Source organism: Emys orbicularis, chromosome 12, assembly GCF_028017835.1.
Source record: "Emys orbicularis isolate rEmyOrb1 chromosome 12, rEmyOrb1.hap1, whole genome shotgun sequence".
Lineage (NCBI taxonomy): Eukaryota > Metazoa > Chordata > Testudines > Emydidae > Emys > Emys orbicularis.
The window spans coordinates 10,243,749-10,269,712 of NC_088694.1; the positions used below are offsets into that span (position 1 = coordinate 10,243,749).

Consider the following 25,964-nt stretch of genomic DNA (forward strand, 5'->3'; position numbering starts at 1 on the left):
ATTCCACAGCAAGCAATACTTGGTAAAATGCATAGAATTATTTTAAAATCTATCATGAAGAGGTTATTCAAAACCTTTTTATTAATGCCTTTTTAGGAGGTGTGGTAGTGAAATTATATATCTTCATATGTTCTGATACCCTTTGACTTGTGTACCTCAAAAGTATCTAATGGATGTTATACGTGATTGTTTTACCACACCTGTTTGCTGTTTTAACTCCTACAATAATGGCATATGCTTCCTCAAAATGTGAACAAGCTAGAATAATGCTCAGGCTGATCCCTCTGTCGATAGCCTACATTTTCAGAAAAGTGTGTGTGTGTGTTTGAAAATATGTGCACACTGTGTGTGCATCTGCCATGATTGCATGGCCAGACCAGTAACTGCATGCACATGTCATCAGTTAGCTGTCTGAAAAATCATTTGCATGTATAATTATTTGAGCATGCAAACACAATTGTGCATGAATTTTTTTAAAGATATGGGCCATAATTTTGTTTGTTGCTAATAATATACCATGATATGCTGTGATCCTGTCGGCTTTCACAAAATAAGCAACACTGAGTTGGTATTTTGATGTGCACCTTTAAAAAAAATACCCAAACAACCAGGTACTGCCAGTAGAGGTATTGTTGATATACGAGGTGGCATTCTTTCTTCTGAATCCGTACAGAAGAAATACCCTGAGGCATTGGACAGTTCTTCTCTTGGATGAGATGTAAAAATAAAGTCCTAAACACGGTACGATGGCACTAGCTGAAAGTGGTTAGGAGTATTTAACCCTGGTGTCCTGGCCACATTTCAAAATGTCTCATTTTAATCTGCCTAATTAAACTCCTCAAGTAGCTTCAATTAAATAAACTATCCTTCGCTGCCAGACCTAAGCTACAGCCTTCCCATTATTGTAGCTATTATTTTGCCAGAAGCTAGTGACATAAACCACATGGCTGAAGCTCAGGTTCTGTAATGTCACAAGAACTGTGACAAATTCCCAGCTCTGTATATGCAGTCTGGAATTATCTAATGGTTAATATAAAACTTTGGGTCAGTTTCATCCCTCAGATGTGTCCCATTTGAGAGCCCATGAGATGCTAATAGAAATCAAAGGGCAGAATTTGGCCATTACTGTTGCTATTCATTAAAGTGACTTTCCTCCAATATCATCTTTGCAGTAACAAAGGTAACGTTCTGCCTCTTCCTTCTCACCTACTGGTCCACTACCTCTCTTGCCACTTTCCTTACCTGTAAATCCCCTCTGTTTTTAACCAGATGATGTGGAGTAGATTTCAGTACCATCTATCAGCAAGTGCCTTGTCTTTTAATTTTTACTTTCTAATTGATAGAGATCTGCACATGCATTTAAATTTCCATGTGAATATAGTAATTGTGAATGGTGCTAGATTAACAGTGCTGGCGAGTGAGGAGTGTCAGCAGAGTATATGTGCTTACAGGCATTGGCTCACTGCCTCACCATTCAGCTTCTACCCTCTCTAGAAGTGACACAGGAATTTGGGGTCTATACCCATATTATCTGATCCTTGGCTTCTCTGCTGAGTTGACACAGGGTTGCCAATTCAGGGTTCTTGTGATGGTGTGTTTTATGCTGCTGACTCCCTTCCACTAGTAACTGGACTGAGACCCACTAAACATTTTACATAGGCCACTAAAACGTCTACTTTCTATTGAAAAAGCTGGCAAGACCGTGAGTGCGTGAATGATACTGAAACCATCAAGCAGAGCTTTTTCTTTTAAAATCCAGCAGAGTGAATCCTTTGTGTATTATTTATAATCAGTACAGGCCTTCTATTATGTACTATAGTACAAACACTTTGTCTTCTTATTGTTCAGCATTGGTGTTACAGCTGAATGATGAGACTGCAAACGTAAATACTTTGCCTATTCAGCTGTGTTAAATCACGTCATGTTCTCTGTACAGTACATCCTGTGTTTCTTCTCCAGTGATGGCCTTTTAAATCACAGGTACAAACAATGTATTTTGAGGGTTGGGGGTTTGGGGAGGGAGTTGCTTGTCAACAGATGATAATCTAACAGCAAATATACTCTGAGATGAAGCAGAAGCGCTTTTATTTTTTCCCCCCCGGTAAAGCTTTTTCTGCAGATTTTAGAGACATGCAGGAACAATATATTCTGCAGATTCAGGACTCAAAAGAATTGATACTGCAGGTAAAGGAAAATGAACAAATATCTGGATGACCGACCTTGTCAAATGCTTGCTTGATGCATGTACCTCCATTTCATTACTTTTGTATTCATTTAGCTCTTTACGAATTGCTGCCTAGGAATTGAAAATGGAAGCAAGGTTAAAAAAATCATTTTGGATTTGTAAACATTTTTTAATAGCAAATAAGAGCCCTTAAAAATAATCAAAACAGCAAATTCCATGTAAAGAGTGTGGTAGGCTACAAACAAAGGGCATGTGGCCAGCCAATCCTGAGGAGAGCCAATATTCAGCTTCTCTCCATGCACACTGGTCACTGTCTTTTAAAGACATTGACATAAATACTATCATCAAAACCATTATTGCAAAGGATTACGCCACATCATCAGTCATCACTGACTAGCTGATCCTAAGACCCGTTTATAGAAGCAGTCCTTAGAGGAACATAAAATCATAATGCTCACTCCCCAACACTTAATGACACTCTGGTTAAATTAGTGAGCAGAAGCAGAGGTTCCTCATCCAGCAACTGGACAGTTGAAATGTGGAGAATTTCAGTACTGACCCATTTCAAAATAAAAATCAGACTGCATTGTTACAATATGCAAATAATGGACCAGATGTTATAGTCATTTACATGTGTGGTGTTGCACAATCATATATGGGGGGGAAATTTCCGTCTTGGTACATTACACACCATAAAATCCAAAACAGCTGTAAATCGATTTGTTCCCTTTCCCCAAATGACTACTGTTAATGACCTGGATCAGACTAGAGTGCTTTTGTAAATTCATCCATACTTCATTACATACTATGTAATTTAGCTACCTAAACTTGTGAAGCTTTAACACACAGGCACGTGTCAGATCAGAGATGTGGTTTATTGGAAGAAATAAAAATGTGGGGGACAGTAATATAATTTTTGCCAAGCAATAAATGGATTTTTTTCAGCCCCTGAGATGTGAATGTAAGTTTGTCAAGTGAATGAGAGAGCTAAAAGTTTAATTGCATGCTTACTTTTAAATTAATAGCTCACAGGACAGGACAAAGGGTTCCTTGAAAGGGTCGGACAATGACTCTCACGTTTCACACTAGATTAAGAACTAGGGTGAGCGGGTGCAACATTACTGATTTCTATGGAGATGCACCATTTACACCATGATTCAGTTTGGCCTAACGATTGACACAAAATCCACTCTTGGATTCAGTGGGCTGCAGTACACATCTAAGGGTGAAATCTGGCTTAAATTCTTATCTGACTCTCAGCTCCAATTTCAGATAATACCTTGTAGAATAATTGCAGGGGCTGTAACCCAATGAGTGGGAGTTCTGTTAGAAACCAAATATGTCATATATATTTTGATAAGTGTCTTTAGCAAAAACACAACAAAACACAACAGCCTTGGGCACTGCTCCCACTTTAAAAACGCTACACACTGATATGAGATCCCTTCAGCCTCAAATCTATACGACTCAAACACCTAGACCTGAATGTTGATTATCCCAAACTACCAATAAAACTTCTGCTTTACAGCATTGATTATCACATAATACCGTTCAACATAATACTCCCTATAAGCACTTTTAAATGAATTCGGGAAGGCAGCTAAGACAAAGATGGTAAATTAAAAATAAATCCTAAATGTTAGAGTTCTCTAAAGCCATTTATTACACTATTCATATATTTTCTACCTTCTTGTTGGGAAACTCTTCAGCACATGTGGGAGTGAGAAAGACATGTCTGATTTCCATAGCCCAGGATCAAGCAGTGAGCAATCTAGTCCAATAATTAGCTCAACATCCCCAGTTGTTCCCCCAACCTCCTTAGCCAAAACTTTAAAACTTCTTATTCAGCAACCATTGTAGCCTGATTCATTGTAAGCCATTTCCTTACTACCCAGTAGGGTGACCGGACAAGCAAGTATGAAAAATCGGGACAGAGTGTGGAGGGTAATAGGTGCCCATATAAGAAAAAGCCCCGAATATCGGGACTGTCCCTATAAAATCGGGACATCTGGTCACCCTACTACCCAGCCACTTAAGTATGAAGTCTAGGATCATTTAATACTGTAAATCAAATATATGAGAGAAACAAGGTGGGTGAGGTAATATCTTTTATTGGCCCAACTTCTGTTGGTGGAAATGACAAGCTCTGTGAAGCTCAAAAGCTTGTCCCTTCCACCAACAGAAGTTGAACCAATAAAAGATATTACTGCACCCACCTTTTCTCTCATATCCTGGGACCAACAGGGCCACAGCAACACGCCCCAAAAAAATCAAATATATGGTAAGCATATAATAAAGTGAAAATGTGTGTACTCTAGATTGGCCACTCTCATGGCTAGTGAAAAAGTGCTTTCCTTGGGAGTTCATCAGTAGAGAATAAAGTAGTGATGTGTACCTGTTTGTAACAAAGATTTTGTACTGAGTAACTTTGGGATAAAGTTTGGTCCTAGATTTCTCAGACACTACAGTAATGGGTGGCAAAGACCTATGATAGATCGTGTAGTATACTGCACTCCATACTTTTTCTAATAACTGTTGTTGTTTCGTTTTGTTTTTTTTAAAAAAAAGGCTTTTCACTATTAAAAGACATGTTTTACATCCCGTGGTCAGTGTGGCTTCTGTATGCTGAAAATGCAGGAACATTTAAAGTACTTAAATCTGCATCAGCTATTAGTACCTCATTGAGAGAGAGAGAAAGTGTGTATGTGTGTGTAAGTACACTTCTACCTCGATATAACGCTGTCCTCGGGAGCCAAAAAATCTTACCGTGTTATAGGTGAAACCGTGTTATATTGAACTTGCTTTGATCTACCGGAGTGCGCAGCCCCCCCTGGAGCGCTGCTTTACCACGTTATATCCGAATTCGTGTTCTATCGGGTCTCGTTCTATCGGGGTAGAGGTGTAACTTCAGAGTACAAAATTTGGCTCATGGGGAGTATTGAGTGTCACTTTCACCAAGAGCAAACACTCACTCCAAGATGTATTTCCTTAGAATATCGAGACTTGTTTAGTAATACCACTGTTTACGTGACCTGAGGTACTGCTTACAAGCAAAGCAAACAAAAAGACAGTAGTCTTAATTATATTTGTAAGTATGTCTGTACCTTATCAGCTGCTGATAGTCTTGTCCAGGGTTTGTCTGCTCGTCTGTCGTAGTCCTGTGCTTTTGCCACCTCTACATAATCGCTGAATCGAATTAAAATTTTTCTGTCTCTTAGTTCATCGACTGTAGGTCTCTGATTGAGCTGTATTAATAAGTTTTGTAAAGAAGTATATCAATATGAATAGGAAGTAAAATTGAGACATACATTCAACAGCACAAAAATGGAATCACATGCATTTTTATTCCCCATCTTCATTTTGTGTATTGTCTATTTATGTATACAAAATATACATCTATTTAAACTGAAAAGATTTGAAATTGATTAATTCGTCTTAAATGCACAGGAACACTGAGATATAGAGCCAGATTCTGATCTGATTTACATGGGTAACGCCATCATTCCAGATTCACAGTGTTATAACTGGGTTCAGAATATGTCCTACAGTCAGTGAGTGAAACTTATCTATGATTAGAAACATTAGGATAGTTTTTGTAAAGGAAAATAATTAATTTTAATACTGTGCTATCTTTAGTCTTTCTACAAAGGCATTTTTCTATTAACTAGACTTCGCTCTCCATGTGCCTTTATCTCAAGGAGCTACTGAAACGCTTCTGAGTATTATTGTTAAACAGTAATAATGGGGTAAATGGAGCTGAGGGCTATTGTACAGTGGCTTTATAATGGAACATCTTGTCACACACAGCTTTATAAAGCTGAAGTTGCAATATATTTCAAGTAACCACAATGAATTACAATGTAGGGCTCAATCTTGCAAAATTCCCATAACTTTGTCTGAATAAGGGCTTCAGGATTAGGCCCAGTGTAAGAACTACAGACCCAAGGCTTAGCAAACTGTCATCACAATGTGCCTTTGAATATTGCACTGTGTTACCACTGACTCCCGTGGGGACTTCTGCAAACAGAGCAATGACAGGATCAGGCCTAGAATCTGATAGACCTTCAAATGAAAAGGTCTGCAAACAGAAATTTCAGGCAGGAACGCACCTGCTGCTCAGCAAGGAGGCAGCTTACTCTGGGATTCTCACTGCTACAAACAGAGGAAAGGAACTGCTTTCCTAGCAATATAGTTGCAAAATCTGCAGTATGAGGCAAATGATCTCAAATTAGCTGATTTTAGGTTCTTGTGTAAATTTTCCATTAGCCTCTCAAATACAGTGAGCGCCATTTTAAGAGCCAACATTTGTGGATAATTATCTGAGATATTGTAGTTATTTTCTATTCTAGTTATTAAACACTACTCTCATATATCATTGTATATACATGTTGACTTTTGAATGGTGACCACCACGGCTGTTTGTCTTTAAAATGATTTAAAACATTTAGATACTGTTTTTACTCTGGGCTCTTTGTTATTAGTTTGCACTCAGCTTTTTAAATGTCACTGAAAACATTTCAAGATTTTACCTTTCTCGTCAGCCTCTGCTTGATTTCCCTTCTTTCTTCCTGCTCTGTTTGATCATTTCTTTCTGCAGAAAATATAAAAAAAGAGATGACTTTCCTCATGTAGGAAGATCAGCTGTTTCCAATACATCCAGGCAACAAAAGTTACAATATGGAGAAGCGTGGTGCTGTTCCTTAGTCCTTCTGAATTGCTAGCTCAGTCCTTACTATGCCTGCTTGGTGCATTGCCAGAATATACAACTACCTTTCAATGAGGACACAGAAGCACGTATGCCAATGTCAGCTTTTCCTGTGACATAACCTCCAGTTACAATGAGCTTTAATAAACATAAAGCAGCCAGTCCAATTCTTCAGCTAGATAAACTTTTAGAGGGAAAAGCAATACCTTTAAAATTATGAATGATTGTTTGTTATGCCATGTCTTTGTTAGAGTCCTGTCACACTTGCATTAAGATGCTGAAAGATTTTCCTGTACGTACTTCAGGGAAAGCATGTACCTCGTGAGCTTATGCTCTCAGGCTTCATATTTAGTTGGTCACGTTGCTACGCTATTCATCCTTGACTTACACACTATCCCTTTCCCTCTACTACTCAAGATATGCCAATTGTATTAGAGCCTCTTTATACTCACAGGTTTTCTTTTGTGATATTCTGTTCTAACCTAATCCAGTTTGCTTTTGTGTGTTCTATTAACATTCAAGCCGTGATAACGCCTACACACTGGATCTAAAAATAGACTCGAGTCCTGTACCATTGTGTGAAATATAGTCTTTGCCTTAGGATACTACTTAATGGATTTTCTATTTCTAGTGCAATCTGTTACTAAATTTAGACTCGAGTCCATGGCCTAAATGCTAGAGATCTAGGGAAAAGATGTTTAACCATTCAGTGAGCCTAGAGATCAGTGGTTTTCAACCTTTTTTCATTTGCTAAAAAAATGTGTATGGCGATGCAGACCCCTTTGGAAATCTTACACATAGTCTGCAGCCCCCAGGGGTCCGTGGACCACAGGTTGAAAACCACTGCTATAGATAACAGTGTTATAATAGTCTCTCAGTTAAGCAAAAGCCATATTCTGTTAAATGTTGTCAGAGTTAAACTATTGTGTCTTAAAAGGCTATTTTTGGAAATGAGCCTTTTCTTGCCCCTCCCCTTTTTCTGTATTCTTTAGATTACATTGAAATACAGATACATGAATCTATTTAAAGAAGTATTGTAGCAACATATCTGCAACTAGGTAAACAGAAAATGTAAATCAGAGAACCTAAAATCACACAGTACACTATAGTGGTGGTGTATATGACTTTGAAGTAGAGTACATGAGACTGATGATATGGCAGTGTTTCAGAAGTGTCAGTGAGATGACCAAAGATTTAGATGGCAATTGTCTGCAGTATCTGAGGAGGAAATATGAAAAAATGGGGAAATATAGCTTTAAAAAAATTGAACATGCTATGTAATGGCAAGATGCCCCCAGGAAGTAACTAGCATGCCTAGTTCAATATTTATTAACCCCTTTTTGACTAGACCTTATGGTTGTATTTTCACTTAAAAAAAAAAAAGCTGTTCTCCATCAATTTAAATGTCCATCAGAATATAGTCATGATGCATTCTACATGGGCACTGGATGGTTTTCTAAGATGGAAACACGAATATGCCTATCCGGTCTGAAGATTGTTTTTTGTCGTTTTGAAATGCTAAGCACACATCATGGTCTGTATCGATAATGGCACATCTAGATTTAGGTAAATTAAACTTGTTTTGCTTAACAATTGTGGAAGTATGAAAAGCAATTCATCAGGAAGCATATGCAAGATCTTGGTAAACTTTACCTATCTGATGGAAGGAAGTGTCAGCAGGGATATTACAGAATGCAAACATTAGTACAGAGAAGAACTAGAGAGGTTTTCACAGCAACCTCACATTGCTGTATTTGGATTCATTCATTAGTAAATGGCTGACTTTAACACTTCACATCTCAATGGAGTAATAGTCCCATTACACAGTGTCACATGCAGCAGTGTAACTCACATCCTTGCTCTGTATGAGTTATGCAGGGAATTCTAAACTGTGCATGACACGAAAGCAATCACCAGTGTTAAGAATGAAGCAGGGATTGTACAATCCGATGTAAGAGAAGCTGCCTGTTTGAATATGAATATCAATGGCTTGCTCTCAGAATATAATAGAAAACCCATCTGAACTCCTGGGACTGATTTTTAGGTTTGAACACACCGTTACTGTGGCAGTCATGCCCTGTACTGAACAAGCAGTGTTCTTCCATACTTAAAGCTATAGGAATGAATAAAATCAATAAGATTATAAGTGTTGGGTTTTTTTAAGTACCTCTCTTATCCAAGGGTTGCCTCCATGAGGGAGAGTAAACAAAATTATTTCTCTTCATCTCCTGAATACTTTAAAAAAGTAACATCATAATAGCACTTACAAATCATGAGGTCGCACTGATTTCAGTGGGGGTACTAACATAATCATGGTTTGGCAAGATCAGATCCAATCATGCTCTCGTTAAAGTCATTGGGAACAGTGTCAGTATCTCTATCACTGACTTGAACACTGACTTTTCAACAGCTGCAGTCAAATTATTGACCCTTCTTTGTCACACGTTCTAATGTCCCTGCTGGCCCAGTGATGACCTGGGTTCTTTGCAATGTAGCTGACATTTTTATGTAATGAAAAAGGTAAAGTAAGTAGAATTGTGCAGCTTCTGATCCAAGTGCACCCCGTGCAAACCCAGAGTAACTGCGCTGAAGCTGACAGAGTTGCTCCAGATTTATGCCTGGTAAATCTAACCCAGTATGTTTAGCTGGCATTGAGGCCATATCTTTAATTCTGCTTCATTTTCTGTTCTGCTTTAGCTCCCTCTGTAAGATCATTATATGAATGTAACACAATGTGGGTTTTTTTTATATATTAAAGCTGGTCAGTTTAACCTAGATTAAGGATGTAGCCAGCGTACATCAGAAAGTAACAAACATGAAGGACCAGATTCTCAGAGGATCTCAGCTCTGATTTAGACCAGAGAATGAAGGGAGCAGGTTTTCAATGGGAGATGCAGAGTGTTCCACTCTTTTGCAAATCTGGCCCCAACTGATACAGACATTTTTAGATCAATTAATTTTCCTTTTGAGAGCTAGGGGTTGAGGTTAAAGTGGGTTAATATGTTTACAGGTCACAAGAATTTGTGTTGTGTTATTTGTATTTTTGAATATGTGTAAATAAATCTGTGTATGCATTGAGTGGGTTATTAGTTTACATGTCACAAGAACTATTTACAGAGTAAATGGTTTGATGTACTTGAATAACTGAACCAACCGAAGATGACCAAGGAGTCCCCTTCAGTTCCCTCTGTCTCCAAATCCTATTGACTTCAATGAGAGCAGCATCAGGCCCTCTTGTATAAACTGATAAGAAAGAAAAAGCAGCATGCAATCCAAATCCTCACAAATTAAGGTGACACTGTAATCTTTGTGGTCATGCTGCTGTTTTCCTCTTTCTTAGTATAATTTGCCTATACATTTCTAGTTTTCTCCTTCAGGAGAAAAAGTGGGATGCACAATTTAACTTTGTAAAGAAGACCCTTCCTAAATCTAAACCATTCTGGAAAACGAATGTCCCCCATGTTCACAGGGACTTCTTTCTTCAGTTTAAGCAAGAAAATGAATCTGTCAAACACCTGAACAAATGGTCAGATTAGAACATCAGGCTCATCTTGTGACATGAAATTATGATTAAAGTAGGCAAATTATTTAGGCAATTTTGTGTACTAGTGAAATACAACCCTCGAAATGATTAGATCTGATTTAAAAGCCAAAGACAGCATTGCTTTCATAGAATGCAAACATGTATTCCATTAAGTTGTTCAAGCTTGTTTGAACAAGTAATTGGTTATTTTTCACATAATAAAGTCTTTTACATTTTTGGTGCTAAGATATACCATGAATAGAGCAGAATGTATGATACTTTTCCTTAAAGCAGTGGAACTCCACCTTTTCCATCCAGATACCCCATGTGACAACAGAAACAATTATTCAGGATTCCCCTGTTCGCATCATTTTGGGGATTCCCCGGCCATCTAAAGGAAGTTCAGCAAATGTCTCCAGCAGCTCAGACAATAGTAACAGGCAAGGAGTTTGATACCCTTGAACTGTCTCAATTTGCCTTTTCCTGTCTTTAATTCAGTTTCTGTTTAAATTAGAAAGGTCAGGAATGGATCTGATGCAATTTACTTGCTAGGAAAGTCACTGTTCTGCAAGGATGCTTATGTGCTTCACTTTGGCATTGATGGATTTTAATTGACAGTGTGCCCTGACTCTTCGTAAAATGATAATCGAGGTGATTGCTAAACTGACTCACACCAAGACCATGCTTCCTTCCTCATGCAGCCATAACAGCAGGAATTATTTGAAAATTTACATTTGTATTCCTTTTTTCTGCATTAAGTGGTATGCCTTCAGACAAGTACACATATTAGACACCAAAACACACCCCAGTGAAAATTCCATTGGTTACAAATCCATTCCCAAAGGGAGGGCATGAACTTGTCTACAGCGGAGAAATGGCTCGGAGAAGTGTATTCAGTAGTTTCAAAACAAACATACAAAATGCTATTATTTTTTTAAAGTACTCACGTTTAAGTATATTCCTTCTTTCGAGCTCCTCGACAGCAGGTCTTTGGCTCAGGCGCCTGCGGAAAAACACCAAAATCACATTTTGTACCATGTCTGTTCTTGCAAAAGTCTGTACTGGGCTAGGTGCAGGTGTTGGGGTTTTCCTCAGAAAATCATCTCCGGTCAGTGAAGGAAGGGAATCCTGAAAGCTGGATATTTAGTCCTTTTATTCTTCCCAAATGCCAGCAGTGCAGGTGGAAGTTTTCCTCTAGTTTGCTCTGCTATCAGTGTAATCCTTCCCTGACGTATACATTCTTTTCATCCTATTTTCCAAACAAAGTCAGCTGAAAATAGTGCCCCACTACAGTTAAATTCATTCTTGAGGAGGCATTTACCCTGAGAATCAAATGGGGTTCGTGGAAATCTTCTGCAGCAATTACTGCCTCCGCTCATGTAGCAATGGGTGCCCCTTTTCTAGCATCAACAACGATACATCTTGAAAAAACATCGCCTTGCTAGAAATAAAGCCTCTCTATGCAGGGTGGTTTCCTGGTTACAGATCTGACAGAGCAGTCCACTAGCTTTACTAGTGCCTGGTGAATAAAATTCATGTGCTGCTCACAGCTTCCTGCTGTCTGAACCGAGTGAGTGTCTTCTGCAGCTTCACCTCCCCCTTCAGTAGTGCTGCCTCAGGATTGAGTCTTCAAATCATATGATCAGTGCCACAGCGATTTTATCTTGCATACCAAATGAGACTTCCCCAAGAGATGCTGCTAATATCTGCAGAGAATCTCAGGTAATTGAACACCCACACACAAGCACTTATAGTTACTGCATTTGCTAGCTTTCGAACAATAATCCAGCCAACAGAGAGATAAAAGGGTTTCTACTGATTTCTGGCAATATTAAGGATCCTCGCTTCCTGCCTGAAATAGATGTTACACTCTAGGAGTCTGGAGGTTCCAAAGCCAGCGTGATTGCCAGCAATGGGCTAACACGGAGACTCGCAGGCACCATGAGAGTGATTCTAGTATCACGGTAAATAAAGGGCAGAATTCTAAAATGATCTTATACCATTGCACTGTGTCGAACACAAAAGAGAACAGACACTAAAATGATGAATTAACGTCTCTGATGCTAGGTTTCCCCCCAGCATTTGTCTCCTGATCAAATTCACTACTGAAATCAGTTCCTTGGATTTGCCTGGCAGCATCAGGATTCAAGCACAAAATGAACCCTGGCAGCCTTCATGAACGCGCCTCCTTTCCTTTTTGTTTATTAATTCCCCTAAAACCACTGACAGGGTCAAATCTACGCTCAGTATCACTGGTGTAAATGTGGAGTAACTCCACCGAGCACGGTTTAGCTACTCCTGATTTACACCAATGTAAATGGTAGCAAGATATGGCCCCATGAGCTTTAGTGCTTCAGTAACAACCCCTGTACCCAACTCCAGCCATTCTTCCTTCTATTCCCAAGGATTTTTTGTGGGTGTCTTTGATTTCTCCTTAGACTTAATGGAGCAGGTCCTATACCTCAGCCTAATTCTACTGAAGTGAATGGAGCTATGCAGAAATGCACCAGTTGAGAATGTGGCCACATGTTTTTAATTCAGGGGTGGGCAAATTTTTTGGCCTGAGGGCTGCATTGGGCTTTGTAAATTGTATGGAGGGCTGGTTAGGGGAGGGGGTCGTGGCCCGGCCCCCACCTCCTATCTGCCCCCCCCAGGACTCCTGCCCCATCCAACCCCCCCTGCTCCCTGATGCCCCCCCCGGGACTCCTGCCCCATCCAAACACCCCTTCTCCCTGTCCCCTGACTGCCCCTGGAACCCCTGCCCCTGACTGCCCCCCTGGGACTCCTGCCCCCATTCAACCCCCCTGTTTCCCCCCTGACCGCCCTGACCCCTATCCACACCCCCGCCCCCTGACCACCACCCCGAATGCCCCTGCCCTCTATCCAACCCCCCCGCTCCGTGCCCCTTTACCGCACTGCCTGGAGTACTGGTGGCTGGCGGCACTACAGTCGCGCCGCCTGGCTGGAGCCGGGCCACGCCACCGCGCAGCACAGAGCACCGGGTCAGGCCGTGGCTCTGCAGCTGCGCTGCCCCAGGAGCTCACAGCCCCGCCGCCCAGAGCATTGCGCCGGTGGCGGAGCGAGCGAGCTGAGGCTGTGGGGGAGGGGGAACAGCGGGGGAAGGGCCGGGGCTAGCCTCCCGGGCCAGGAGCTCGGGGGTCGGGCAGGACTGTCCTGTGGGCCAGATGTGGCCCGCGGGCCGTAGTTTGCCCACCTCTGTTTTAATTCCTATTGTCCCTCCTCGCCCCCCCACCCCACCCCCATCCCATCACTGTATGTCTCAGCACTGATACAATTCCCTGAGGATGTTTTGTTTCAGAGAGATTAACATGCTCTTCACAATCCAGATCAGGGAAGAGTGACTTACTCTGTGACTTTATCTGTAAATCAAAGGGCCACCAGGCCTGCTGTTCACATGCCTCTCTATCAAACCATTTTTAATTACACCACGTCCATGTGATGTTTATAGATTCTCCTAGGAACTGTACATTAGATTCTGAAGGACCTTTAAACTAGAGGATTAAAAATCTAACCAAGAATATCAAAGCAATTAAAGCAGTGTTCTGAGTGCTTATGAATATTGATGATTTGTATATTTGTGTGTTATGGTAATCCCAGACTTTATCCACCCTCCCTTTTTTTGCACCCACAAATAAAACCTGTAAATCTCTCACTGGAAAAAAAAATCTGTTGGTGACAGAGTCAAGTCTCCATTGACAATCAGACAATTGAAACCAGTTTTCTTCAAAGCACTAGTGCCTAAATTCACTATCACATGATGCAGGACCAGATTTTCACAGCTATGTGCACACACACCATATCTGCATATGTAATTACAGAAACTGCACATGGTAAATACACATGAACACGACCAGGCAGGCAGCTAATAAGCCCTTTTTTACAGTATTGACAACCTCAAATATTCAGCGATCAAGAGTCAGCCCTCCTCCCCCCCCAAAAAAATCATGAAATTGGCTTAAAAATATGACCTTTAAAAAATATTTTTATTTGCCTTCTTGTTTTTGAGCCTTTAGGGTGCACTTGGACCAAATTTGCAAGCTTCTCTCCACAGCCATGAGTGCTAGAAACTCACTTGTTCTTAAAACACAAGGTGAAAGTCTCATGAAATGACATGATTCCAGAAGTTGGGGCTTTATGAAAAAAACCATATATCCAGACCCTTATGATAACATCGTCAGAGATGTTAACATTGTTGATGTCTGAGTACCCTGGTGTAATTCCATGCAGTTGTTATATATACTGCTCAGGTGGGATATTTATCTTTATTTGTCCTCCGTCACTGTGGTATGTGAGCACTTCTATGGTTTCTGAACATATAGTGGAATGTAAAGGCCTCTTTCACTACAGCTGCACTCACACACATGGGAGAAGGGCAGGCAGCCAGCAAAGGCTAACGGGTCCAGCTGCTTCCCTCCCTTTGTTCTGATTGGAAAGGAGAGAAGGCAGCTGCGTGTAGCCCAGTCAGGGAGAAGAGGGCATCTCTAACTCTAGAAGCCCTCTTCAGAAAGGTGGAGAGATTGAAGAGAGAGAGAGAAAGGCTTTCCTGGCTGAGAGGTTCTCAAAGGGCTGAACTGCTTCCTGATGCTTGTTGCAAGCTGCTCTGGAGCAGTCTGTATCTGTGAGTACTGGGGCTTGGTCCCTTTTCTCTCTACTGAAATGTTTCACTAGGTCTCCTGCAGGAGGGGACTTTCTGCTTTGAAACAGGAAGCTGGGGGTGAGCTGAGAACTTCCTGACTTTGCATATGTTCTGGGCCTTTTGCACAGGACGTAGCCATTCCTAGTGCCAAGAAACTGCAGTTGCTTTCTCAATACTGAGGACTACATTCACCTCAGCTGTGTAAGCACAGCCTGCCCTGTCCAGGGGGACCCACAGAAGTTTCCCCTAGGTGCTCTGTAGGCCCTTACCAAATCAGCCAATCTTTCAGCCACATTGACCAGGCCCTCAACCCAGCCAGCAGCACCCCATTTCTCCAAAGGAGGGGTTGCAGCCCTGCCTGAGGCCCTCTGCCTTGTTTCACCTCAGCGGGACTAAGAGTAAACAAGGAACAACTGTGGTTCTGAACTGCAGGCTCCTCCACTGTCAGTGACTCAGCGTGATGTGGAGAGAGCTGAGGATGTGCCTTGGTCAGAGGAGTGTTTCTTTTTTAATAGTGTATTTTAGCTGTCTGTAGGGCTGCCAACCATCCAGGATTGTCCTGGAGTCGCCAGGAATTAAAGATTGTCATGTGATGAAATCTCCAGGAATTTATCCAACCAAAGTTGGCAACCCTGGGTCTGTGTTTTGAACCTGTTAACATCTCTGCCGGGGAGAATTCCACTTCAGGCTCTGTAAGCAAGGAGCCATCCCTTCCCTACTTGATAGTCCATGCTGAGAACTCAATAGCACTCTTTGGATTTCCCCCCCAGCCTTTAAAAAAAAAAAAAAAAAAAGCCTTCCCATTTTCCCTGAGCTCTGTGAGCCTCCCTGAAAAGAGATCAGCTCGATCCTCAGGACGACAGCATCACTGTCCTAGAATCTCCTCTCTGTGCAAGGCAGTCAAGAGTAACTTGGCATGAGAAATGACTTCTCTTGGGGATTTGGGTTTGTTTTTTTTCCACCCACTTTTAGAGGGAGCAGGTGTTGTCAAAGATGAGGGCTTGTTACAGGAAACACTAATATCCTCTGTATGCTTTAACATCTCCAGCAGTTTAAAGGCTAAAAGCAGATTTCAGGCCACAGCTGGGAGCTCTTGCTTTGTAATTTTGGAGGACAAGATGGTAAGCAAGTCGGAGCCTACAAAGAGGCTGAAACTGAGCAGCCAGTGGACTTAGCTAGACTAACTGTAGTGTCTGTGCCAGCTCTCCCTGAAAGGGTGACAAGACAAATTTTAAGAGTTCAATTGATTTGTAAAGGATGGAAGAACTGTTGTCCTTGTTAATATGATTTTCACATTGATTAGTTAAGTTTAGACACCTACCTATTTCTGGCCACCAGAATGAGCATCCAATCTGGGCCCATCATATACTGTAAATGCACAGAAATCTTAGTGTCAGTATTTGAATTACACCTCTACCCCGATATAACGTGACCTAATAGAACAGGGGTCGGCAACCTTTCAGAAGTGGTGTGCCGAGTCTTCATTTATTCACTTTAATTTAAGGTTTCGCGTGCCAGTAATACATTTTAACCTTTTTAGAAGGTCTCTCTCTATAAGTCTATAATATATAACTAAACTATTGTTGTATGTAAAGTAAATAAGGTTTTTAAAATGTTTAAGAAGTTTCATTTAAAATTAAATTAAAATACAGAGCCCCCCGGACCGGTGGCCAGGACCCGGGCACAGGGCCGCCCAGAGGATTCAGGGGACCTGGGGCAAAGCAATTTCGGGGGGCCCCTTCCATTTAAAAAAAAAAGTTGCAATACTCTAGTAACATGTATTTGGAAATGTAAAAAATAACTAGTGAAATACATTCAAAAATTAATTTGTAGTAATTTGAAAATACACTAAATACATTATTTAAAAACATTAAATGCTTTAATGGTATGTATACATTTGCAATTACATAATGGGCTGTTGCTGGGTGATGGTGATGGTTGGTGCCAATGGGCTGTTGCTGCCTGGGGGTGGTGCTGCTGTTGCCCAGGGCTGGGTGGGGAGCTGGGCTCTGGGTTGGGGGGTGCCCGGCTCACAGGGGCTGGACTCAGGGCTGTGGGGAGATGGGGTCAGGGGGGTGTCCGGCTCAGAGGGGCTGGGCTCGGGGCTGGAGGTCAGGGCTGTGGGGGGGATGGGGTCGAGGGGGTGTCTGGCTCAGAGGGGCTGGGCTCGGAGCTGGAGGTCAGGACTGTGTGGGGGATGGGGTCAGGGGGGTGTCCGGCTCAGAGGGGCTGGGCTCAGAGCTGGGGTCTGGGCTGTGGGGGGGATGGGGTCGGGGGGGGTGCTCGGCTCAGAGGGGCTGGGCTCAGAGCTGGGGGACAGGGCTGTGGGGGATGGGGATGAGGGGGTGCCCGGCCCCGGCCCCTTACCCCCTCTCCCAGAGCCTCAGCGCGCCGCGTCTAGCGCTGCAGCGGTGTGGTGTTTCCAGCGGGGCCTGAGCACTCCCGCTGCTCGGCCGCAGCTCGCAGCCCCGCCCCCTTACCAGCTGAGACGCCAGGGGATGGGGGAAGACGGAGGCAGGGGGAGCCTCTGACATACTTGTGGGGGCCTTTGTGGGGCCCAGGCCCTGGGGCAAATTGCCCCACTTGCCCCTCCCTCTGGGCGGCCCTGCCTGGGCAGTGTGAGTGTCACTGAAAATCAGCTCGCGTGCCACCTTTGGCACGCGTGCCACCGGTTGCCTACCCCTGCAATATAACATGAATTTGGATATAACACGGTAAAGCAGCGTTCCAGGGGGGCGGGGCTGCGCGCTCTGGTGGATCAAAGCAAGTTCGATATAACGCGGTTTCACCTATAACACGGTAAGATTTTTTTGGCTCCTGAGGACAGCGTGTTATCGGGGTAGAGGTGTATTTACTGAGGCAGGGACTGCCGCCTCTCTTCGCTCTAGGTATCATACATAGCAAGCCATTTCTGATGTAAAGTTACCTTTCATTCAGTTTAACACCTGCAAGTTTCTGAGAGCTTTCAGGGAAGGCTAGAAAGTAACCTCTATTGAGCCTCATCCTCAGCTGGTGTAAAGTGGTGTAGTCTCATTGAAGTGCTTATGGTGATTCACACCAGCTGAGGATCTAGCTCATAGTCAAATTTTTTCCTGACTTACACCCATGAGCATCTCAAGGGCTGTCACAAGTGTGAGTGAGGCAGCGTTCGGCCCAAGTACTTTATTTTACCAAAATGCAGCTAGCATATGAAACACAGAGCAGAATGTGCAAGGCTCCAGTGGTATTTCCTTGTGACCACCGTGGCAAATGTGGCTGGGCATCTGTGAGTAACTAACTCCAGTTTGATGATAGACCAAATAATCTGATCCAAAATGCAAGCACTTTGTTACTCCTTCACCCCCTGTTATGAGAAAACTATGATTTTTCTTAAGTTCAGAAGAGGTTACAAAACTCCCATTAACCTGGCATGGGGCAAAGTGAACCATCAAAACCCAGATGTTCTTCTGCTATTTACCAAAATCCAGCTTTAATGCTCAGGGCCACATTTTCATAAAAACGAAGCAAAATTGCACTAGCCAACAGTTAATTGCATATGCATATGTTTGTACCCACCCGTGGCCAAGTCCTTTGCTTACTCTCAGACGTATTTCCACTGAAGTCAGTGGGGCTATGCATGTGAGTAAGGGGAACACGATTGGTGCCAAACACGTCATTACAAACTGGCCTGCACAACGACCCACTCTGCGTGGGCCAAAGCGCACTAGCACTGTGTGAATATAATTCAGGTGTTGAATAGAGACGGAGACACTTCCCAGCTGAAATTCTTTTCGCTGAAAAATGCAGACTTGCAACATTTTATGAATTTGTGTTGATTTCACCAAATTGTTTTGGTCGGGGAGGAAAAAAGTCTCAAAAGGGGAAAAAAATTGTTTTCACATTTTCAGAACGAAATGTTTTGGTGTTTTTAATTCAAAATGACTTTGTCTTGAAATTTACTTCAGTTTTATTTAAAATTTTTTAATTAGAAATTCAAATGAAACAAAAATGTTTAGTTTGACCCAAAACAATTTTTTTCCACTGTTCATTTCGTTGAAGAAAAATTATTATTTTTTTTTTGAGCAGCCAGTGAACTAAACAAATCAGTCAATCATACAGCTCTTGTGTTAATTTATGAGAATTTGGAGGTGGCTCTGGGCTGTTTTTCCCCTTAATGTGCACATGTGAATTCTGTGAGGTTCCTAGAAGCCCCTTGCTGGCAGTGAGAAGGAAACACTTTCTCTCTTGATGCACTGGTGAAGGCATCAGCCATGCAAGACCAGGCTGCCTGTGGAGACAATTACCATAGCTCCTACTAGCTCGGTCAGTGAGAGATTCTTCACCAGCTCCCCTGGTAGAGCTGTCACTGCCTTTTAGCACGAGATTCCCAGTTTGAGTCCCAGCTAAGGTAATGTGCAGGAATCGCAGGACGAACACACGTGTACAATCACTGGATCCCGCTTGCAGGGGAAATCACTAATTGACTGTCTCCTCCAGTGCCAGGTCACATATGGTCAGTTCAGCAATACACACGTAGGTGCATGTGTGTGTATCAATCAATAGGTCAATACTTACTTCACACACAGCGATTGTCTCTTCACGTTGCAGGGAATTAACCTGAGGACTAGTTCAGTACCCAAGTGAATGACATTGTGCTGCTACAGATCAATCAGACAGAGTGATAAACATCCAGAGCACTCCAGGGATTTGCTGGTTACTTGAATCGACTTCCAGGCAAGAGTTATGAGAGAGTGGAGCCAGCATGTTTCAAACCTGGGAGGCAATTGCCTCGTGCACTTTCCTTTGTGCTCCCTAAATTGAGTTCTTCACAGGATCTGCCCCATCCATCTGCAGGATATGTATCCTGGCTAGGATCTTTGGACACTTGATTTTTGACATGATTTGGGGCGTAGCAGCTGCATGCGCAGAAGGCATGTTAAAGTGTGGGCCAGATCCTCATCTGGCATAAATAGGCAGAGCTCCATTGAAACCAATGGTGCGACAGTGATTTACACCAGCTGAGGAGCCGGCCTTCTGTTCCTAAGTCACTGTAGCAAACGGAGCTGTTGAAAGCTGCTGCTGCGGTTGTTGGAGACAGGCAGAGCCTGAACACAGAGCCTGGCAGCCCCCACATTTTTGGTTTTGCAAAGTTTGGTGTAAAAACATCTGCTGGTCCATGTCATCTGATTTCTCACCTGCACGCTGAGTTTTGTTTTTCTTCAGTTGAGAGATTTGCATGATCTAGCAAGATCTTTTCTAGAAATGGATCGATGTCTTGTTTGTACTGAATTGTGGAAAATACAATTATGTTTCTTACAAATATGCCCTGTAGCTGGGAATCTGAAAGACATTTGCACAGCTGTTTGTGTGTGTAGGGTATGTGCCTATGTCAGCTGGGAGTAGGAGCTAGAGTTGGGACACCCTTTGCAGGAAACACATTGGGCATCATGACACCCACGTCAGCTGTTTCACCAAGGGATAGGCCTTCCTCACCTGCCTGAGGCAGACAGGAAATAAGTATTTCTTAAGTGCAAAGATCTAACAAAAATAATGGCTCTTGCAAGGATTTTCTGAAGATTTTTAAAGTTAGCCTAATATCAATGCTTCCCTAAAGACCGTGGAGCCAAATTCTGCATTCGTTTACACCAGGCCCTCGGCCCGCACCGCTTTCAGCAGCTCCCATTGGCCTGGAGCAGCGAACCGCGGCCACTGGGAGTCGCAATCGGCCGAACCTGTGGACGCGGCAGGTAAACGAACCGGCCCGGCCCGGCCTGGCAGGGGCTTTCCCTGCACAAGCGGCGGAAAAAGTTTGGGAACCACTGGTTTACCCCAATGTAAACTGAGAGTGAACTCCCCTGATTTCATTAGGCTTACTCTGGATTGACAATGAGCGATGACTCTGGCTTTGCATGAGCCACCTGTTTCAAACAATCATGTATTTTTGGTGTTGTATTAAGAGTTATAAAGTGGATTTCTCAGGAGGGTTAATGGGGGCTCATTTGGGTGTGTCCCTGATTCCACCCTTGTGTAAAAATCTTATTCTGCGCTAGGGAAAAAACAGTGTGCTAGAATGTATAGAAAAGTGAAGTGTGAGTTCAGTATGTCAACATAAAGCATCGGAGGGCCGGTGCTCCTATGAGACATGTGCCAACGCTGAACATCAGGAGGAAATGCCTGAATCTTAAATGGGCATTTCTATTATCAGAACATCAAGCACAATTCAACAAGGAGTTTATTTTCATCCTTCCTATTAGTAGCTGTAAAGAGGGTGCATGCCAGGCCTTTGAGTCATCCATGTATTTTACTGAGACAGGCGCTGCAGTACTGTTTTCAATGTACAATTATGGGTAGTAGTAAATCTTTGGTGGGAGTTGTTTGCCTGTTAGTAGAAGCCTGTATGCAAAATTAGAAGGTGGGCACCAAAGACATGAGCTTGTTTTTTCCCTGGGTAATTTAGGAGCATGTATAAAGTGATGTGTGGGTGACATATCTTGTTATTGGAAAACCTAGAAGAGCAACTACTGCTGTTCTGTGACAACATTAGGCTAAAGAGCAGAAGGAAGAGGGCGAACGTTACTGTATGTTCTGCCACGTAGCCTTAGTCATCTAACAATTGTGACTGCAGATTGAATTAACTGGGCTATATTTTTAAAGCACATGGTATACTGTGGCTACAGGGTGGGTGTGGATCCTGGCAGAAATATGTAAGTCAGGGTATTTGGAAAGAGAAGATTTTAAATGTGGCCACTGCTATTCTGTTTGCATAACTTACTCTGTTTGGACAAGCAAACAGCTTAAAAGCATGGGCGTAGTTGGGGGACGAGGGCATTGCTGCCTTGAACTGCAAGCCTCCGGCAGGCGCGGAAGCTGCCCCCCCCAAAATAGAAGTCACACGCCTATGCTTAAAAGTGGTACCTGAATAATAGTCCCTTTAATAATTTTGTTATACATTGACTAGAAAAATTGCACAGGCAGATTAAATGCATTTTGGTTTTGAAAGAATTAGAGGGGCAGTTTGTTTTTTAAGCATGCAACTGTTCATGCAAAATGTGAGCTTAATTTGCACTTGTAGTGCAATTTAGACATGTTTGCACAGATAAACCTAATTAGTCACTTGATGTGCAATTTCTGATTGGTGTTGCAATCATGGTAACTATGGGCCAGAACCTCAGCCTAGGGCAGGGGTTCTCAGGGGGTCGCGAGCTGTCAACCTCCACCTCAAACCCCACTTTGCCTCCAGCATTTATAATGGTGTTAAATATATAAACAAGTGTTTTTAATTTGTAAGTGGGGTTGCACTCAGAGGCTTGCTATGTGAAAGGGGTCATCAGTACAAAAGTTTGAGAACCACTGGCCTAGAGTCACTCTTTTTTTGTGCTGCTCCAGCAGTGTATGAGAACTTAACACTGCCCTAATGAGAACTCCAGAGACACAATCTTATACCACCTACTGTGCCCCAGTTGCACATAGGGGGCATACCCTACATGGGTTTGGGCATGAATGCATTGTGCTACAATGATCCTGAAATGGAGGCGCAAGAGCTAGTGAGTTGTTACACGATCATAAACTAGAACAACGTTATGGCCTCTCTAGGTTGTGCCCAGGGCTAGTCCAGCACCAGGATAAGGGGAGCCAGAAAAGTAGCTCAGAGCCACCTTTGCCTCCCCAACTGCAGCTATGTTGAACATGAGGTTGGTGTAACTGAGTCATGAGCCCTACATGCCTAATTAAAAACATCTGACATTTGGCTACTTTACTAAATAAAAATTTTTCAAAATACGTCATGCTAACAGCACTATGCAACTCTTACATAATGTAGGGCTGTAGCACATGGTAGGTTTCAAATTGCACGTTATGCTGTATCATGGGCCATGTCATACCTACTATTGCCCACAAAATACCTCTCTCACCCAGAGGAAAGGAGCCACTGTGGTGTTACCAATCTATATCTCATAAGTCCAATCCATCAAACCCTTATACAAATGCCATACGACTAACATAAGTTACAGATCTTTTTGTACCATTTAGGACACCATCCCGAATTCTGTCCTGACTCCCCAAGGCTGTAAATCAGAGTGGTGTTTGGCCCAATGTATGCATTTGATTATGTGCCCATCCCACTCCCCCCACCACTGAGTTACAGTTTACCACCACTATGATCCCAATCACATAGAAGCCCCACAGGATGGTGCTCAGATACTACAGATGAGTGCAGAATAGAAAACCTGCCATCCACAAACTGCAACCCATCCTCCCTCAATGACTGATAGAGTCCTTAGGCTGGTCTATTGTTGCATAGTACTATATAAAGATATGCTGTGTGGGGGCTGAAATACACAGTCAGAGCGCCACTGTCTAATTAGGTGGGAGGATTCAGATGGAGAATGCTACAAAGTAATCACTGTTTTCTCCCATGTGAAAACCCTAGAGTACTTGACCATTGATATTAGGGTGACCAGACAGCAAATGTGAAAAATCGGGACGGGGTGGGAGGTAATAGGAGCCTATATAAGAAAAAGACACACAAATCGGGACTGTCCCTATAAAATCGGGACATCTGGTCACCCTAATTGATATCAGGGTTCCCTAGATCTGTCAGAAGGGAAGGCTACTCGGACCAGCTGAGCAGCAACTGTCTCTCTACCTCTGCACTCCAAGGGCCCAATCCAAAGCCCATGGAAATCTTCCCATTGACTTGGTTGGGCTTGGCTTATGCCTCCACATGTGCAGTCCCCGAAATTTTCAGTCTTTGCCAGCCTAGGGAAGAGAGAATCCAAAGTCTCCTGCGTGGCACAATAACATTCTGCAGCTGTGACGCTGAGGCAGCTGTGACCTGATTTGTCTGATCCAGTCTTGCTCTCATCCCTATTGTTGTGCAGTTAGTGGGATATTTTCATCTGCAAAGCAGAAGCATGAAGCAGTACTAAGGAGGGTTGTATATAGCATCCGTGGGTAATACTTTCCAGAGAGGGAGTGATTGACTCATCTGAATTTTAAGCACTCCCTCTATACATATATATTTTTTCTGAATAGCCATAGATTCCTCTTGGAGCTTGTACTGGGGTGATGCTCTACTTTTTACTTTAGCAAACCTGAGTTTTGCACTTTATTTATTTAGCCACATAATTGCTAGTTTGCCACCACGAAAAGGAAACAGTTTGCATGATTTTTAGTGCAAAAAGTCCTTGCCAGCATCAATGGCCTGTTCTTAAGAGGTTCTGGGCATTGAATTCAATGGGAGTTGCAGGATCTCTGGGCACCTCCCAGGATCAGGCCCAATTCTCAAAGGCCCCTAGGTTATGACTACCCTTAAATTGTTAATTGTGTTTTAATGATTACATGTTAACTAACATGACTATAAATTCTAGTGTAGTCAATATACACGTCTGTTTCAGGACACACATCTCTGCTTCCAGCCTAGGGTTAAACACAACTAGCAAATAATGTTTGTTTTCTGTCTGGAATTTAGTCATGTTAATTCACGTGTGTTAAACCACAACTGAACAAACATTCAGCTGTAGACACACGTTGAACCCCCAGCGAACGTTGAAGGCATTCAGCATCTCCTAGCATGAGGCCCAGGATTTTCATTAAAATGTTTGATGAGCAGCCTGTGGGAAGAAAGTGAACCAGTGAATGACTTGGATAGCACCATGCTGAGCTCCGTAAGGTACACGCATACCAGGACCTCCTCTCTAAGTCTGTTGTCCGCTTGCAGGCGGACAAAAGAGGGCAATTTGCTTAGCCATGAAACGCTAGTCCAGGGGTCGGCAACCTTTCAGAAGTGGTGTGCTGAGCCTTCATTTAGTCACTCTAACTTAAGGTTTTGCGTGCCAGTAATACATTTTAACGTTGTTAGAAGGTCTCTCTCTACAAGTCTATAATATATCACTAAACTATTGTATGTAAAGTAAATAAGGTTTTTAAAATGTTTAAGAAGCTTCATTTAAAATTAAATTAAAATGCAGAGCCCCCCAGACCGGTGGCCAGGATCTGGGCAGTGTGAGTGCCACGGAAAATCAGCTCGCGTGCGGCCTTTGGCATGCATGCCGTAGGTTGCCTACCCCTGCGCTAGTCCTTGTTTTGAAGCTGCAGTAAAACTGGAAGCCCAGCATGCCCAAGAAGAGGCGAATGAACCAATGTTTCAGACAAGTTACCAGCATGTCTAAAATGTAAGCAGGTTGGTGCTTCCGAGCAAACAAACGCCTGCGATGTAAATCCCCGGGATTAATTCTTACTGCATAATATGTTGGATTTTAAAATAGAGACATCTGTCACTGAAACAGCAGGAAAAACAACTGAGAGAAAAACCATTAAACACACCAGGCAATATGCACAGTAATGAATGAGAAAGCAAAAAGCACAACATAGAATCTATTCCCAAACAGCAGGGAATTGGAGGTACAGAGAGGGGAGCAAACCACATCTGTTTCTCCACTTCGTATTTAACAAGAGCTTTCAAATGCTCTGGCCGATGTGCTTTACATCTCCTGGAGGCCTCTGCCTCTGGAGTGCAGCAGACTGCTAGGAGCAGCCTCTCTGTTAACCACTTTGGAAACTCTGCTCCTTGGGTTCAAATCCAGCACACGTAGCATGAGCAGAGTGGTAGCAAGTGGCTGCAGTGGTTGGGCTTTCCAGCAAAGCCACATAGGGCTAATTTGCAATTAGGCAAGAGAGCTTCTGAATGTATTTGTGGGTTACTAAGTGTCAATGTTTTTTTAAGGGCCGATGAACAGAAGGGCCTTCTAGGTTTAATGTGCTGTACAAGGGTGAGTTTTGCCTGTGGAATTGATTCCTCATTCACAGAGAACTCGGCAGCCACTGAACTGGCTTGCATGAACAGTGCCCTAATGTACTAAAGTCTGTTCCAATTCAGCTGGGATGCACAGGTAGCTCTACAGCTAGTTTTGAGATC

General features: G+C 42.8%; 1 protein-coding gene across 1 annotated transcript in view; it reads right to left on the bottom strand.

Annotated features, from left to right (window-relative positions):
* Positions 1-2,122: 2,122 nt before the first annotated feature.
* PHACTR3 (phosphatase and actin regulator 3) overlaps positions 2,123-25,964 on the bottom strand; it is a 166,572-nt gene continuing 142,730 nt past the window's right edge. Inside the window, exons 9-12 of the mRNA XM_065414698.1 lie at positions 11,361-11,416; positions 6,715-6,776; positions 5,290-5,430; positions 2,123-2,296 (exon numbers count right to left, since the gene is read on the bottom strand). Of these exons, the coding sequence (XP_065270770.1) occupies positions 2,123-2,296; positions 5,290-5,430; positions 6,715-6,776; positions 11,361-11,416 (433 nt within the window). The remainder of the gene's footprint in view (positions 2,297-5,289; positions 5,431-6,714; positions 6,777-11,360; positions 11,417-25,964) is intronic.